This window comes from Monodelphis domestica, chromosome 2 (assembly GCF_027887165.1).
Source record: "Monodelphis domestica isolate mMonDom1 chromosome 2, mMonDom1.pri, whole genome shotgun sequence".
NCBI classification, from domain to species: Eukaryota; Metazoa; Chordata; class Mammalia; order Didelphimorphia; family Didelphidae; genus Monodelphis; species Monodelphis domestica.
Window position 1 is genome coordinate 508,398,708 of NC_077228.1, and position 19,210 is coordinate 508,417,917.

A 19,210-nucleotide genomic window follows, 5' to 3' on the forward strand; every position below is an offset into this window, starting at 1 on the left:
GAGTCACTGGTAAAAGCCTGGGTGTGTTTCTCTTAGGCAATAATTAGCCTTCTAACTCCCTGTCCACTTGGCAGGGGAAGCAAGCTGCTCCCTAACATTTTACCCCATGAGGGGGAATGGGAAGGAAGATTACTTACTCTTTCAAACAGGAAGTAAAATTGCAAGCATGGCTCACTCTATGAAAGAACAATACATTGCCTATTTCAACAAGCTCCCAGTTTTAGGATGCTTTTTCTTCCTATCATTCCTGGGTGCATTGGTCCTTGCAATTATCTAGCCTGAGATTCAGGGGAGAAATTAATCTCCCTAAAACCCCTTGCCATTTGGGCCTGCCAAGTTTCTAAGATACATTCAATTTGGGATTCCTCCATACCATGTTCAGCAAGGAATTCTTCCTCACTATGGGAGATCCCAGAAGTGTGACAAAATGAACCCAAATGGATAGGAAAGGAACTTTAAAGAGTCTGGAGGTGAAAGGTTTAAACCTTTTCAGACTCCATTGTTTTATGAAAGTCTCTGTATCTTATTGTATTTTGCTGATTTAACTTTGTTGTTTAAGTTCATATATTAATCTGATCAATACTATTCTGTTACACTAAATCATTTTAATCTACTGTGTTTTAGCTTTTAGATATATTCTGTTACCTTTCCCCTATAACTATACTGAACAAAACACCACTGTAAAAGTCCCTAAATAATTTGTACAAGCCCTTTGGCAAAACCAAAACCCTTTATAGAATTGGGGTTTGTCATGAGATCCATTGAGGTCACATGTTGCCTAAACAGCCTTTTCTTCCATTTTGCCTTTATTAATTGTCACATTGATGTTCAATGGACTCTGTCAACCTGGATAACAACCTTTGAAGAATTTAATGAGCTAAATATCACAAATAGATTTTAAGGGATTTTCAGACATGATTTTTAGATATTTTTTTCAATAGCTCTGACTAACCGTTTGCCTTCCTCTGAGTTATTTGTAACAAGAGGTAAAGGGTTCATTTAGAAGCTGAAGTGCAATGATAATTCCCATCTCCACATTTGTAAAAATGTAATTATGAGACATATCACAGTCTCATACCAGAGGAGCTGGAAAGTTGTTCCTAGGGTGTGATACTCCTGGATGGTTCCCAAGAGGGAGCATCTCCCATTTGTAACTCTTAAGCTCACTCTACCCTTCCACCAGAATGATCTATATTCTTGGCGACATTTTTAGACCCAACATCAACAGTACAGAGGTTTGTGTCTTTTCTACACTGTTCTGGCAAATTTTGAAATAATGGCAGTAATAGATTTTTTTTTTTTAAAAATACTTCAGCCAAGGTTGAAAGATTTGCTACACCTGCAAAACTTGTGACAAATATCCATCAGTTCATAGGTTTTTAAAAAATGTCATACAGCAACTCATGTGAAGTATGATAGTAGGTTTGTTTGCTATTGTAATTAACTGGACTATTATAACTCTGGGGATTTCGATACTTCTTGAATGTGCATTACCTGTTGTACTTTTTTTTTTATAAAAAACTATTACTTTGTGAAAATTATTTGCACTCACACAGTGATTCAAGTTAAAAAATAAAAGAGATCTCATTTTTGGGTGAGGAACCTTTGTATTCTACCTCTCCTTGGCTGACATAGTGTGTCACTGATTGTAAGCTATACATTTTTTATTTAAATTTATTTAAATTTATATTAAATTTATTTAAAATAAATTTTTAATTATTTTCCTTGCATGTGTAATCTAGTATGAGTTTTTATTTTTTCTCTCCTTTTTTGTATATAAAGCACATGTCACCAGTATTGAGAAGATTTTCTTTAATTTTTTTTTATTTTGCAGTAATATAAATTTAAAATAGATTTCCCCAAATGTCAATGCATACCCAAAAAGCTTTAGACTATAAAAATGATGCCATTGATTGTTTAAAAATTATGGGACTTTGCTTAATGATTGTGTCTGATTTCAGGAGAAAGGAACAAAAGAGTCATTATACAGTGCAATTAAGCACAAGGTGAAAAAGGTCCAAACCAATCCAAGTAGGATTGATGAACTTCTTTGCCAAGACAAGAGGACTTGAACATGTTTGGGATTCAAGGTTGCAGCTGTTAGACATATGTCAGAGGCAGGTCTTCCTCGCCCTACATTATAACAAGCACCTCAGTCTGGCTGCCCTCCTGGCTCCCATAATCTAGTCCCCTCTCTGTCTTTCATAGTGTGGCAAGCTTTCTGTAGTCCTGGCTACTGTTTGGGTAAGTGCATAATTACATAAATCACTTTAACTGGGCCCTGATTCAAGGACCTGTTATAGGTTTATTTTTCTTTACTTAGAATTTTTACACAGAAGACTTTGATATTCTACATTTCATCCAAAAGTTATTTTTTCTCTTTTATTTGGATTTTTTTGGATGTTTTTGATCTCTTTGCCAACTGATTCATATACCTTATAACTCAGATCCCTGAGTAATCCTTGTGTTTTTCACTATCCTCCTTAGGGGGAATGTATGATTATTCTAAAATGCAAAGTTAATTCTTTTTGAGAGTAATTTTAGGATAAGAAACATGCTACCTCTCTGAATTCAGAAAGTGAACTGTTTGGAGAAGGTGCCATGAAGATGCTTGCACAGACCACATACTGCACCAGAAGATTCAGAGTGAACTTTGGGATGTGGTGATTTGAACTGTGCGGAGTTGAATGCACTTGTTTTGTATGTATACTCTTATGCCAAAGGGGTCTGCCCCTTAACTGGCTTTTTGTCAATGTACCTAGAAATCATTGGTTTTGTTCTTTTTTCCCTTTTATCCCCAAATTATTGTAATTTAAAAGTTGGTATGCTTACAAGATCCATTGGAGAGACCAGTCTTCCACCCGATCTCAGGGGGTGGGGGGAGGAGTATAATTGGAAATCTGTTACCCTAAAAACTACAATTCCCTGGAGCCACTGACTTCTTGTTGTTATGTGCTGACATAGACAGGAGAATAAATAAGGTGATCTTCTGTGGCTAGCTTTCTTTGCTTCCTGGGTCGAGACTTTGGTGGTGGAGCAAGCTGTTTGAACAGGGAGATTAGCCATGGGCATGTGGTTTTATTTTGTTACCTTTTTGTTATTGCTAGTAATTATTAATAAATCTTAGAAAATATAATATTTTAAATTATTGTACATTAATTTTAATTTTGACAGCAGGAATTTTCAGATTGCTTACTGAGCTTTTTCTTCTATAGAACCACTATAGTTTCTCAGCATCACTGATCTAGGAAAGAAAAGGCTCTCTCTCATAGAATTGTTTTGACCTTTCTTGGTTATTGATCTCATTCCTCTCGCTTACATCTTGCCTACCTCATGGAGCTAGCCAGCTGAAGAGAATGACAGAATGCAACTGAGTAAATCAAATGCATTGTCATCTCTTATAGCCCAAATATAGCAAACTATTTTAAAAGATTCGCTCAACCTCTTATAGCATTTGATCATTTAAAGAGTTTCATAAGATGTTGCAAATATAGCCATGATGCTTTTGTGTTATGTGGGTTCAAAAAGCACCAGAGGCATAGCTGGATAAAGCTAATTTTCTAAAAAGTTTTTTGTTACCACAGACACCAACAACTAAGGACAATGATGTACAAATACAGTCACTCAAGAAAGATAAATTTGTAAAAGATTAAAAATGAGAGTGTAAGAAAGAACAATGGGGGTAGAACTGGAAGACTTGGGCTCAATACTAGCGATCACCTGACCTTACATCTCTTCTATGTACCTCAGTTTTTTTTTAACTGCAAAATGAGGTAGTGAGGCCAGATGCTCTACCAGTTTCCTTCTGGCTGGAAATTCCCTCAGCCCATTTGACATCTGCCATCATCATGGGATGAAGAGATCCAAGTGCCTAATTACCCTTCTTATGTAGGACAAAAGGAAAAACAAATCACATCTTGTTTGTAAGCCTTTTTCTGACCAGAATCATTACTTGAATTTGACTGCTATCAAAGGAAAAAGAACTTTTTTTTTTGTCTGGGTGCTATTAGCTTCATCACTATTTATACCACCTGACAACATATTTACCCGCTCAAAACACCCTCTTCTTCTCTCCTCCCCCATTCACAGATCTTTTGTACCTCTGCCACAGTGGTTCTCATATGCCTGAACTGCTCAGGGCCAGCTGTTTTCCATTGGCAGGCTGGCCATCAGAAACTTACATCTCCTTAGCAACAGATTTTTCTCTTATCCTTACTTCTTTCTTTCTTCTATTTCTGTTTAATTAACTTGTCAATCAGATTTGATTTTTTGCAGGATGAGCAGGAGAACATGAGTAGAAAACATTCAGTGGGGACAGCAGCAAAGGACTGAGAAAGTACAATCCATTGAAACCTGATGTTCATGCTGGATCTCTATAAATCTTCAAATGTTCTTCTGTGTTATCATTTTACTCATAAGTCTTGTTTGAGTTCACAATCTTGGGATTTATAAAATCAGTATTAGAAACAGTAGATTTTTCTTTCCCATATTTACTTTTACTTCCAGATATAACAAATATTTATTGTTTTTAATCATTCCATAATACTGAATTCATTCCAAGGTTCCAAGCAGTACAAGAAAAAAGATGATGTTTCAGAAGAGTTTTCAAAGTAAAACAGCTTTTGTTTCTCATACAGATATCAGTTCCCCCACCTAGGCATTCATTCAAGGGTTTCTATGATGTCTTTAAAAAAAAAAAACTAAATCACTACATTTTCAGAAAAGACTTCTCAAAGGGCACACTCCCAGAAACGGACACCCAAAGAAGATATCCTCACATCATGAGGCCCTGTCCTATCATGGGGGAGAAATTAAGCTCACAAGCCAGAAGAGAAAAATAATATAAACCAAATTTTTGTATTTTTTTCCTAACCTCCCTTAGAGTTAGTTGCTTTTAAGAAATGGTATAGTTGTGTTTTTTAAGTCATAAAATAATTTCTTACTCAAACACAAAACCTTTTTTTGATTGCCCAAAAGGAAGAGATATTTATCTATCAGAGCTGAGAAAAGGAAATAAAACAAAACATAATTACTGGTCTGGTTTCTTTTTTTGTTTGAGGAGGGAGGGACAAACAGAAGAGATTTTATTCTAACAAAAGGCTGTTAAAATGAACTGTGAGGATCTGCTTCCTTCTACAGTTAACTGAAATCCATACATCTGAACTGCTAACATTATCACTACAACCAGCTTGAAACAGACATGTTCAGTTATAATAAGCCACTGGGAATTGTAGATATGCTTGATCTTACTTATTCCTTCAAAGTTATAAAGTTGGCTGAATCTACAAGAGTTCTCAAGACAGCCTTCACTTCTTTCAAGTTCCCCTTCCAATATCCTGTATGCAGATGCAGCCCCTTTTTTCAATAACACTTAACATTTTGTACTTGTTAAACCTTGCAACCTTGAAAATCAGGAAGGATATTGAAGGATCACAGCTCCTCTCTGGGATTATGTGGTATGTGTCTGTGTTTACCGGGAAAGAGAAAGAAGCAGAAATGCTCCCTGAACAGGTCTTGAGAACACCTGTTAAAAATTCAAGCAAACTTACTCAACTCATGAAAATGAATTAGAAAAAAGTAAAGCTTGAATGCTATATAATTTTGAGGATCAAGCTTCGACTAGAAAAGAGCCGAGAAAACAAACATCCCTCTATTCATTGATGAAGTGGGAACTAGGGAGAATGAGATATTGCATATACTATTTCTTGGTTGGTTTCATTGAGTTTTCTCCCCATATCTTTCTTTTGTAAATTGGGTTACAAGCAATCTCCCTTTGGAAGGAGGAAGAAGTGCATATTTGAAAGAAAATATAATGGAAAAACAAAAGGCATGACTAGATTTTTTTTTTTAAACCCTTACCTTCCTTCTTGGAGTCAATACTGTGTATTGGCTCCAAGGCAGAAAAGTGGTAAGGACTAGGCAATGGGGGTCAAGTGACTTGTCCAGGGTCACACAGCTGGGAAGTGTCTGAGGTCAGATTTGAACCTAGGACCTCCCGTCTCTAGGTCTGGCTCTCAATCCACTGAGCTACCCAGCTGCCCCCCATGACTAGATTTTTAAAAGAAAATTGGGAAACATTCAATAACTGTCTTTTAAGGCAATTTAAAAAACCCTATTATCTCCACCCTATTTGTTCCTGGGATCAGAAAAAAAGGAAAACAGATTAAAACTATTCACCTTTCTTCCATGTGTGTTGAATGACATACGGTAGTCTTCATCCTGATTTTCCATGCACCAGTCTCAAAAATGATGCAGAAGCAGCAAAATAAGAAAGTGCCAGAAGTTCTTTCTACTCTATTGCAGTCTGAAGTCTTGCAAAAAGACTGGTACATATAACTTCATACATTAATGGCAATGCTGCCTGCTCAGGGTTTAGTGGTCAGCTGAGATGTGTCCTCAGCCCTGTTGTGACATTATTGTAAATCTCTGGGCAAAGCATATAACCTTTCCTCCTTGGCTCTGTCATCTAGAAAACACTGATAATGCAAGGATGTTATGTGAATTTATCAGTCAATGTTTGCAAGCCCTAAGAAAATGTAAAGTACTTGAGCTATTAATGAATCACCAGCTTCCTCATCAACACTGAATGAGGCACAGCCAGATAAGTCACTCTAATAAGTGAATGAGGTCATTAAATTAGAGATCACCTTCATGATCACTGCTTAAAGAAGATGGCTTACAAGCAGGCTACATAATCATATTGTTCTGTTGTTCAGTGGTTTCAGTCATGTCTGACTCTTCATGATTCTATTTGGGGTTTTCTTGGTAAAGATACCGGAATTGTTTGCTATTTCTTCTTCAACTCATTTTCCAGATGAAGAACTGAGGCAAATAGGGTTAAGTGACTTGCCCAGGGTCACACCTCCCCCAAGTCAATTCAGGAAGATGAGTCTGCCCGACTTTGGGTCTAGCTCTCTATCCACTGCTCCACCTAGCTACCCTAGTATGCAATTATAACATATTTAATAGAAATATCCAATAGGCTTCATGGGGTAGCTTTTCTATCTTCCAATAGTTTCCTGAAATCGAAAGTTTATCATGGCCAGGATTTTTTTGTGGGATCTGATTATTGTCAAAGCTTTTGAAAATAGTCACCTCACTGGGATGGTTCTAGTTCAACAATATCACTGAAACCAAGATGTTATGCTTGATTTTTGCCTCTGCTAATAAGTCAACAAGGTCCTGGAAATTTTGCTTCTATACACTATGCTCCAGCCAACCTAGACTATTATTTTCTGTCTTCCTCCACATGCCACATTGTCCCACCATTATTCCTTTGCATACCATTCCCCATGTCTAGAAAACCACCATCTCATCTCTACATTTTGAAATTCTCAATCCAAATACCCAATGAGATCTGTAATCTCATAAAAATGGCTCTTCCCTCAATGATATAGATTACAACCAAATTCATGCCTACCTACTTAGTGATCCCAGAAATTCGCTACAGGCATAAGGGGATCTCTCCAAGGTGCTGGAGCCTTTTTCAACTTCTTACACACAAGAAGAACAAAGGCTGCCCAGTGAAGATTCTGTACTCTATTGTGAAACCAGCTCATTTTCTTTTTAACTTGGGCAAATTCTTCATGGCTCTTAATTTGTTCTGTTGCACTCTGCTCACATTTGTCATGAATCTCTCTGTTACTCTCCAAGCAATACTCATTTTCAATTCTTTGGAGACTATAGTTCCCTGACTCACAGTCACAAAACAATGGAAATGGTAGTGTTAAGCAAATGAAACTTTCTTGGAGGAGCTGGGAGTCATTAAAATGGTTTGTATTTTTAAAAATAACAATCTATCCTATTTTGTTTCTCCTACTGAAATCCAATTCATCCTTTAAGATTCAAGCTAGATAATACCTTTTTCATGAAGCTTTCCCAAGAAACCCATCTTGACCCAAATTTTATTTTTTTCCATATGAAGCTTAAACAGACTTTATATGCACTCTTAAGCATACATCATGTCTTCTTTTGTATTATAATTATTTGCACATGAATTATCTTCCAACTAAATTATACATTCCAACAATCCAGAGACCACTTATTTAATGTTCCCCTAGTACTTCCCCTAGCACTTAGCATAGTATTTTGCACACAGTTAAGTCCTCAATAAAAGCCTGTTGAACTGCATTGATTTCTGCTGTTTGGTTTCTCTACATATAAGGAAAAACTTGTACTCTAAATAAGATTCCACTTAGAAATCTTAAGTGGAGGTGGGAGGGGATAAAGTTGTATTCTGTGGCAAATGATTGATTTCAAGAGAGTCTCCTCTATTTATGTCAGGGACAAAAATACATCATTGCAATATACCATGACCTTTGATAATTCTTCTGTAAAATACTCCCCAGCATTTCGCTTAAAGGCTATGTCAGAGGAACCCAAGTGCTGGCAGGTGTGCCCAGGCTAGATGAGCCTAGTGACAGATTCTATTCTGTTATCCAAGCACCAATCAAACAGTTACAGTAGAAGAGTAACTGCCAAAAGGTTGGCGACTATTTGGTTTGGTTTTGCTTTGACCACAGTAACTCAAAATATCCCGAGATTTGTTGAGGTTAAGATGTTCATCATGGATAAAATGACAGCTCTTTAAAAGAAATAAGTAAATGATAATCATAGCAATATCTTACATTTGTATAGCACTTTATTTTTCAAAGGGCTCTCATCTATATCAGATATATGTATTGAGCAAGGCTGCCCAGTGGAAAAAACACTGACCTAGAAGTCAGAAGGCCACCATTAGAACTCTGACTCCACAGTTTACTAGTTGTGGCAGTTTAGGCAAAGTATAGTCTCTCTGAAGATAACATTGCTTGTTATATCTCCCTCCTAGTGAGGGTCAGATGAAATAATGTATATAAAGTAGTGTGTGTGTGTGTGTGTGTGTGTGTGTGTGTGTGTGTGTGTGTGTGTGAGAGAGAGAGAGAGAGAGAGAGAGAGAGAGAGAGAGACAGATAGACAGACAGACAAGAGAGAAGCACCATATCAATGCAAACTATTATATTCAATGTGTCATTCTTACTCAAGGGAGGAAGGCATAGAGTAGATGAGTAGAAAGTACAGGAAAATCCACTGTACATAAGTAAGTCTAACCACATTATGAAAGTATAAAAATGACAGCTTTTGTTTCATCTCTCTCCTTCTGCTAGGGTAGCAACATCTATGGACTCAATCGTTAAAACTCTTTTGGTTCAGACTAGGTTCTGCCTTGAGAGATGAGAGAAACCAAAGGAGTAGTTAGCTAAGTTTCTGACAGAAATGCCTGGAACCTACTCTGAAGTGGAAATGATGAGGCAAGGCCAGGCAGCTCATATGATGGGTCAAAGAGCTGGAAGGAAATGTAGACACAATCTGGTCTAACCCCTCACTTTACAGAGGAGAAAGCTGAAGGAAGGGGTCTCCCATCAAAAAGTGAATCTAAGCAAGATCAAGCTTCACAGGGCCATTCCAAAGATGCATGATAAATCTTTTGGGTTTTCCTCCAGGAAGGATCTATAATGCAAAACCTAGACCATGACCACATAATATTTCTTCCTGGTACGTTAGCAGGAAGTGAACTGGCCAAAGGTTAACTAGGAAGTTGGAGGCAAGAGAAGCAGAAGAAATCTCTAGTGGGCATCCGCTTAACCACACCCTACAAAAGGTCATAAAAATTATAACCTATATTTAAGACTATATAACCAGTTCTGAAATCTACTGACTTTAATCTTATTTGAATCGGCATTCTCAATAGTCACAACACTTTTATGCCTATGTTCTTGAGGCTTTGTTAATTAATTTTATTTATGTAGCCATGGGAAAAAAGAACCTCTCAACATTAGTTGGTAACTAGTAAATGAAGCTTTGTAAGTAGAGAAAAGAGCAGTTAATTTCCACGATTCTACATTTTTTACTTTAGCAGATATTCTATAAGGTAAAACATTACACATTTGAATATAATACTGTCCACATTTGCATTTATACTGCAAAAAGTACCTAAGTAGTCAAGATAACATCTGACCTCCCCACAATGAAATATTTGAGTGTCAATTGCACTCTTATAGAACTAACTTTTTAAGTCAGTGAATTTTTTTTAAAAAATGACTTGGGAAATAAAGGAACTTTCTCTACTACCTTCTTAACTAAATGTAATGATGGGATAAAAAATGGGTGAAAACATAGTAGTATGAAATGTATACTTCAAAGAGAAGGATCCTATCCTATAGCATAAAATAATGGTACCTCTCCACCTCTCCATAGCAATGCTATATCACCATGATATGAGAGATAATATATTTTAAAACATTCCTGTATTTTTCCTGCTTTCCCCCTTCCCCCCCAAAGAAAACAATAACAAAACTTTGTATGGCATAAAGAAAATCATTTTAAAACAATGACTTCTATTTTACCCAACCAATTCTAATCCTAACAGTGCTATATCTATTCTGCATCACTGGTTTTCACTGAGACATCACATTTTAAAGTTAAAACCAGATTCTCTCTAAATGGAAAATGTGGCTGGCTTACTATATAAAAAAAAAATCAAACAAGGTTCAATATGTTCAATAAACTTGGCAGATACTTGTACTATCAAGACACTAACTATATGGACTAAATAGTATCCTGCCAGGAACATTTGGACTAAATAAATAATAATTGTTACCAAGTTTAATAGGATCTGTATATAGACTCAACATGGTTTTCTAAGTTATTCAACTCAATTCTGATATTAATTATCTTAAGGGGAAAAGGTGGTGGAAATCCAGTCTAAACATCCAATTGCTAGTTTTCCTGGTACTCAGCACATTCATATTAATTAGAAAGGGTCATTCTTTTAAAAATCCATCATCAAACCCTTCATTCACCATTGTGAATTTTCTTTTGAGGAAATCCAGTTTAACCTGTAGTCCTGATACACAACACCATTCAATGAGCCAAGAGTGGGTGTACTTTTCAGGACAAACTAAAGCCCAAGGGAATGCTACCTTAGGTACTATACCAGTCAACTGATGTGCAAAGGCTATCCAATAAGCCTTTCTTTTCATTGTCAGAGGTCATAAAAATATATACCTACGTACATTGAAATCAGTAAAGATTTCTGATTCTTCACATTCACAGCAAAGTATCGCTGATTCACTGTCTTCCAAATGAGAGCTCTGCAATGCAAACAAGATCATTTCAGTGATCCAAATGTCCACATGTAAATGAAGGAAAGCCAGAAGTCACTAAATCAGTATAGGATCGTGGGTGCAAAGCATGCTGAGATTTTGATTAGTGATAGTTGAAGATCACAGAGTTAGTAAGGTAATTGATGAAGTGCTTTAAAAAGTCAAGTTGGGAAAATCTGGCTAGCTGCAACATCTTCTTTGGATTTCATAAAACAAGAGTGTGCCGTCTTTCTCTAAGAAGATCACAGTGGCTAGCATGCACAATTGCTTTTTCACAAGCGTAGGCATATGGGTTTGCTCTGAACCTTTCATGTACTCTCATGTAAGGTTCTTCTAGTGACTAGCAGCACACATTTGGAAGGTGGCTGTTCAGCAAGGAGCTTTGAAACAGAAGATACACATAAATGCCCACTAAAGGTGTAGAATCCACATGTTTGAAACCAACAGGTAGAGGCAGTGGCCACTGGTTCAGAAAGATTTCTTGAGGTGTGGGAAGAGAGTTCAAAAGTAAACTTGTTTTATTCAAAGTCCTCCAGACTTCAAGAAAAAATTTAGACTTTTTCTCTCATATCTCCCCAACACTTTAAAGAACCTGTTTAAGAGTAAAAAAGGAAAATAAAACATACAAGCCAAACAATTTTAGCTGAAGCCAATAACAGTACATGTGGCCTTATGATGTGCAAAGTCATACCAAAGAGAAAATCAAACAGACCTATTAAGCTCAGTCAGAAGTTGGCTATTTGGATGACAGCTGTCAGAAACAGAAGTATCCTCAGACAGAACATGGTGTAGACATTTATGTCATCGTAATCTTCTAACTACTAATGTCTGGATTTCTGTCATTACATAATGACTCTGAAAATACCCCTATTGACTCATACCTTTGATCTATCAAAATTGAGAGATCTGTTTCAACTTGTAAAAAAGCAAGGGAGATTGAGTTTTAGAATGTAAATAAACTTATTTGAAGGAAAGTGAAATTAATAATGATTACTTCCTTAACTATCCAGTTCCTCCTTTTCTTCATCTTTCTTTTTGTCTCTCTTATTCTTTCTTTGCCTAAATCCTGCTTGCTATCTTTACATTCAGCTATTTTCTTCCATAATCCCTTCTTTTGTCTCTATTAGAAAGTAAGCAAAACAGCAAAACCTTAAAAATTCTTACTATATAAAAATGCTTGAATAATATTTTCTCTATCCTTTCCCCTTGCATTTATTGGGGGGAAAGTGGAGAGGGAAAGATTGTGAAGGATGAAAGGATGAAATATTTCCCCTCTAAATAATATATGACATTAAATGCTGCTTCTAAAGTTTATAAGGTTCTTTAAAAAGATAAATTTATTTAAACTTCACAACAATTCCATGAGGTAGGTACTACAGGCAATAGTAATCCCATTTTACACATAAGAAAAGTGGAGCTCAGAGAATTAAGTCCTTTATTTGTCCAAGGAAGACAATAACTAGTGTGCCTTGTGAACTTAAGTCTCTTTGACTTTAAGTTCAATGATCTATCTTTTATGCCAGGCTGACTCAACTCATATTTTGGTTTGTGTTTCATATATATTAGAATAAGAACTTAGTTTCAAATACAAAATGTCTTATAATAGAAAAAATGGCAAGCAAAAGTTAACAAATACCTCTTCCAAAGCTCTCAGGATACAAAATAAAATTTTGCTAATATATCACTGGTAGTTTATACAAAGAGAAACAAGAAAAAAGTTCTTACAAACAATATGACAAGTTAATCAACACACTTTCATATTAACTCTCAAAAGCTTCATTCTTATGAATATTTCATCATATTTACAGCAACTCTTTTGAAGGACCTTTTAAGAAGTCTTATAACCTATGCTTATATTACTTATATTATACTATACTTATTTTCCTTAAATTATATTACAACTGTGCCATATACTTATTAAATGAAAAAATTCATTAGGGTACATAGTATCTAATAATGCTGCTAACATCTAATAATATTTGACTCATCGAACAAATATTTACTTGTAACTAAGGAATATTTATACAGCACTAACTCTAAGAATGATAGATGCTAGAAATCCTTTTTCATTTTCTCCACTGTGGCCCAGCAGTCATCAGAGACCTGGTAAAAAGATCTGGTGGCCTTCACAGTGTCCCTCATTGTTCCTCCCCATCACTTCCTTTGGTACTATGCAACCTCATTTTTCATCTTGTACTTTGATAGTATGTGAAATTTGTTGTGATAATAGTAGTTGGGCAAGGAGAGGTTAAGAAATCACACCTTCAAATGACATTTTCTCTTTGAAATCATCTCAAAATGCTGATTTGTACAGACAAATGCAAACTGTTCATCTAAATGTATGAAAGAACTTCAGGAACCCAAAAGAGTCCCTCTCATTTTACATACCTGCCTGAGGCCTCTGGGAAAATCCTATAAAAAATTATTGGTCCAGACCATCTCAAGACAAGTCATGTCTAGAAAGATCACCAAAAACTTGATGGAACAGTAGCAACAATACTTGTTATAAGAGAAATGGCACAAAAAATTGAGTTTGTACTCTGCACATTAAGGTGAGCACAAAACTTACTTTTCTTACCAAACAAAGATGTTATATAATCTGTGTTTTTCAAGTACATGTGCTTAAGAAGAAATGTTGACAGTCTGGCATGACATACACACATCCACCTTCGTCCTCTACTTCATCCATGCACAATGCTTCTCAATCTGGCTTACAAACACAATACTCTAAGGTAATGTTCTAAAGCTAGAGACTTCATCTATAGGCAAATGATTAGAGAAATTTTACTAACAACTTCCCAATTACCCAGAAACACTGATTTTCAATGATGGTGTAACAAGTTTATAATTATGCTCTATGTATATACATTTACCATATTTTCTGAAGCAAAATTCAGAATAAACGTATGGTCTGACCTCAGGAGATTGCTGATTTGTGAATAAATCAGAACTGTCCTAGAAAATTTGGAATATAGGGTTAATGAGATTATAGCTTACCATGTCTCTTACTACCATAAGTTTTACTAATAATATATCATGAGTTTTCCTATTATACTTTAATTTCTTTGTGCTTTTCTTTCATGTTAAGGTCTTGCTCATTCAGTCTTTTATTTTTTTTTCCAGTCATGTCTGGCTCTTCATGACCCCATTTGGGGTTTACTTCTAAAGACATTGGAGTGCTTTGCCACTTCCTTCTCCAGTTCAAAAAACAGAGGTCAATAGGGTTAAGTGACTTGCCTGAGGTCACATAGCCAATAAGTTCTGAGGCCAGATTTGAACTCAGGAAGAGGAGTCTTTCTTCAGGAGTTCCTTGATGGCTTGTTCAATTTCTTTTTCTGAGATGGGATTGTTTAAGTATCCTATTTCCTCTTTTGTTAATTAAACTAGGCAGTTTATATTTTTGTAAATATTCACCCATTTCTCCTAGATTGTCATATTTATTGCCATCTAATTGGGCAAAATAGCTCTTATTACCTTAATTTCTTCTTTATTAGAGGTGAGATTGCCCTTTTCATCTTTATACTGTTTATTTGATTTTTCATCTTTCTTTTTTTTTGTTAGATTAACCAGTACTTTATTTTATTTGTGTTTTCCAAAGTACCAGCTCCTACTCTTGCTTATTAGTTCAATAGTTCTTTCACTTTCAATTTTAATAATTTCTCCTTTGAGTTTTAGGATTTCCAATTTAGCTTTTATATGGGGATTTTTAATTTGTTCCTTTTCTATTTTGTTGATACAGGCACTCAGGGATGTAAATTTTCCCTTGAATACTACTTTGGCCATATTCCATAGACTTTGGTATGTCGTCTCCTCTGTTATAGTGAAATCACTTTTGAAGATTGATATAATATTAATTTAAGGTCGCCAAGGAATTCACTTATGAAATTCCTAAAATGAAACACTCAAGTAAGAATAAAGTTTATGGTGGTTTAATTACAATGGGAGTAAGAGGGAAGGAGAGGGAGAGAAGGAAAGAGGGGGGAAAAGGAAAAAGGTTAACCTTCTGGCAGAGTCAGAGGGAGTTTAGGCCCGAAGGCCAAGGTAGAAAGGAGAATCAGTCCTTGACTCATATGACCAATCTGAAGGAAAGCCATCTGCGGGCCTCCTCTCTGCTCAAGTTCCTAGCACGAACCGGCTCCTAGCTCTGTTCCCAGGAAGTGAGCAAACTCCAGAGGCTGCTCTCTACATCACTTCCTCTGCCTCACAAGTGCCAATGGTGGCTCAAGCTTGGCTTAGGACAGTCCAGGTGGGTAGTTAGTTATTTCTGATTTGTCATTGACTAGCACATACCCGTGTAGTGCAGATGTGTACAATTTTGGGTGCTAGACCAAGCAAGATGGAGATTTTAAAAATCACAATCCTCCCTGATGATTGGGGGACTAGTTTCACCAATTGATCACTAAATAGAAGCATCCTGCATCCTGAAAAATTCTAAATGCAAGTGTATACAAAATTTTACCCTCTAAGAGGAAAACTACAATAGTTGTAGATTAGGGGAAATAGGAGAGAGAGAGAGACAGCAAAACCAATGTTTTGCTGGGTGCATTGACAAAAGCCAATTGGGGCAGTTCCCTTTGGCATAAGAGTGTACATTCAAAAGAAATGTTCAATTAGCCACACCCCAAGGTTCATTCTGGATCTTTCAGTAGTGAAAGAGTTTTAGGTATCTTTCTGCAAACAGTTCATTCTCTGGATTCAGTTAATTAGCAAGCTTCTTCTCTGAAGATCTATCACGAACAAAATTTAAATCTTGGATTTTATGAAAATACACCTCATTGTCATTCTCTTTAATGAAATATGTAATTGTTTCTATGATTTGTTCTTTGACCCATCAGTTTTAAAGAATTAGATTATTTAGTTTCCAATTAATTTTTAATTTGCCTCTCCATGAACCCTTATTAATTATAATTTTTATCACATTATGATCTAAAAAAGTTGCATTTATTATTTCTGCTTTTCTGCATTTGCTTGAGATGTTTTTATGCCCTAGTATATGGTTAATCTTTGTATATGTACCATGTGCTACTGAAAAGGAGGTATATACCTTTTTATCCCTATTCAATTTTCTCCAGATAGCTAGTAACTTTAATTTTTCTAACATTTCATTCACTTCACTTACTTCTTTCTTATTTATTTTTTGGTTCGATTTATCTAGTAAGAGGAGTATTTCTGACTCCAGGCCTGGCACTCTATCCACTCTGCCATATAGCTGGCTGAACCTTAAGACCTAGGATATTACAAAACAAAAACCATTTTCAACTTCAAAGATTTTGTTTAAATATTGAAGCTAATTCATAACCCATATAAAGTGAATAAACACATTCATCATCAGCAAAGCCGATAATTATCATCTTTTATGCAAATAATTTTCAAGTCTATATATCCAGCTCTAGTTTCTTTTTTATATACCAATCCTGCTTTACTAACTTCCTATAGGATTTTTCAAACTTGATGTCCACAAGCATTTTGTCCTCAATATGTTCAAAAAAGAGATTATCTTCCCCCTCTAACCCTGTCCCTTATCTAAATGTCTTCTTTCTTACAAGAGTATCATGCCATCTCTCAATTGCCCAGGTTCTCCTTAATTATCCATACTCCTCACTCTCATTCACTCCACAAATCCAATTAGTTGTCAAATCTTATTTCTAGCTCTACCATATCTCTAGCTTGTTCCTTTCACTTTGTTATAGTGAATACCCTCGTTTAGACTCCTACCACACCTCTGATCTCCTTGCTTCAAATCGCTCTCCATTGTAATCCATTCTCAATTTTCCTAAGGTATAGGTCTGACCAATTTACTCTTTATTCATTAAACTCCAATAGTGTCCTATTACATCAAAATCCAAGATGAATTCTTTTGTTTGACATTTAAAAACCTTGGCAAATTGGCCTCAATACTACACTACTCTCCTTTTAACTGGCCTTCTTGGTTGCTCCTCACACAGCACATTTCATCTCCCATCTAGTCCCAGGTTTGGAACACATTCCCCCCTCATCTGAATGTTCATTCATAGAGAGAAAAAAGCTGAATTACATTTACACTTCTGAAAGAGTTCATATAAAACAAAGAGATGTTCACTTGGCCTTAGAATCATAGCAATTATGGAATTTTAGAAATGGAAGGGTCTCTCTAATCTAGATCATCTGGTCTAACCCTCTCATTTAACAGATAAGGAATCTAAGGCCCAAAGAGCACTTGTGTGTTCAATGGCCCACAGGTTATCAAGTAGAACAGCAAGAATTATAATTCAAGTCTTCTATTTCCAAATTTGGCTCATATGATATCATTTTGCCTCTAAGTAGAGACACATCCTAGAAGTTCTAGTATTTGCAGTCAATACATAAAGAGCTATAGGTTTCAAACTGCTGGAATGTATCCCCATATTTAAAGGGTTGAAACAATAAATGTTGCAACCTTTGGGAAGGAAACAAGAATCAACATTAAATGGCTGCAAATTAGATGGCTGCAAGGAAGGAATACACTACAAGAGATATATGAGTTTGAAAAATACTCTATCAACCACCATTCAAAAATTAAGGAAACACAAAACTAGAATCTGCCTGATGTAAAGAAAGCTCAAACTTAAATGACTGTTCTATAACCTGCCCATGGCATTGCTTTCACGAAAGAAGTCTATAGAGAGCTCAGATAAGAGAATCAGAAGGAAAAATCTATCAGTCTGCTCAATAGTGCTGTATAGTATTGGAAAGAGGGCTCTGAGACTACATATGAAATACAGTCCTTCAGGTATTTTAGTCTGTTCAGAAAAAGTTTAAAACTCACTGGCTTAATGGAAATTCTCCAGAACAGGCCACTCCTTTTCTGACTGAAAACCTTTCTCTTGGACTAACAAACTGGTAGCAAATGTTCTGTGTAAACAATCCAACAAGGCTCTTCTCCCATTTATATTTCCCCTTATAAATTGGGGGAAATGACCTTTTGATTAGTATCTTGCGAATTCAGTTTACCATGATTATTTTCTGGAAGTTTTTGAACCAGCAAGGCTGAGGTCTACAGCCTAAACCTAGGATGGCCAAACCAAGGTATTATGTAACCAGCCAGGTTTTCTTCAGTATTAAGCATAGTAGATCTATAATCATGAATGACAGTGCAATAATCATAATTTCTAAATTCTATCCAGAACACTACCTAAGAAACAAAAATGAAAAAGTAATTTAAAGGGCTGAACTGTAGCTTCAACCAAAAAGGGGAAAATAATTATTCACTCAATAGGAAGCACTTAAGAGTCTTTTAAAAAGTCACAAAAAAGACCATCATAGATGTTCTTGAAACATCCTTTTAAATGGCATACTATTAGGGGTGGGATGTGGGGAAAATATTAGCTAAGACTGTTAGCTAAGTACTAGAGGAGTGAAAACAAGAGTTGCATAACAGAATGTTTTTGAAACTTAAGTTACAGAATATAATACTCTGAAGTAGCCATTACCCCAATGACTGCCCTGTTACCCAACAATTCACAAAACCAAAGAGAGAAGTTGTCTTAGCAAACAGTTCCACAAGAGTCAGAAGTTGTAGCTGCTGGCCCTACCTGCTGCTTCCCCATGACTGTGACCAGGTTCTTTCCCATGAACCTTCTCGTCTCTACCTCTTAGAATCCCTGGCTTCCTTCAAGGTCAGCTCAGGTGCCACTTGTACTAGAAGCCTTTAGTTGTTGGCACACTCTTTTCCCCCCTCAAAATACCATGTATCTACCTCACTGTATATTTACTGTATTCTCCCAGTAGAATGTAGGCTCTTTGAGAGAGGAGGCTAGTTTACATGTTGTCTTTCTATCTCTAGCACATATTAACTGCTTAATAAATCTTACTGAATTGAAGTTAGCTTCTGTATCTGTTATATAAGGCATATGGTTTCTCAGAAGTAGGAAAAAAATCTGATCCTTATGTTATATGATGAGAATATAATCTATGTATTTTTCACAATATGTATAGAATCTATGTATGTATAAAGCATTGTCATGCAGCAAGTGTGTTAATAAAGCTTCAAACAACAAAAACAATAAAATGTCTCAAACCCTCTGCCATTTACTCTAACCAAGACCACT

General features: G+C 36.0%; 1 protein-coding gene across 4 annotated transcripts in view; it reads right to left on the bottom strand.

The window, feature by feature from the left end:
- The window catches only part of SSH2 (slingshot protein phosphatase 2), a 264,955-nt gene that overhangs the window by 181,309 nt on the left and 64,436 nt on the right, over positions 1-19,210 (bottom strand). For 2 of the 4 annotated variants that reach the window (XM_007485719.3, XM_007485718.3), the window contains exon 2: positions 11,055-11,132. The exons of the other annotated variants lie outside the window; for them this stretch is intronic. In XM_007485719.3, the coding sequence (XP_007485781.2) occupies positions 11,055-11,132 (78 nt within the window). The remainder of the gene's footprint in view (positions 1-11,054; positions 11,133-19,210) is intronic. 4 annotated transcript variants of the gene reach the window in all.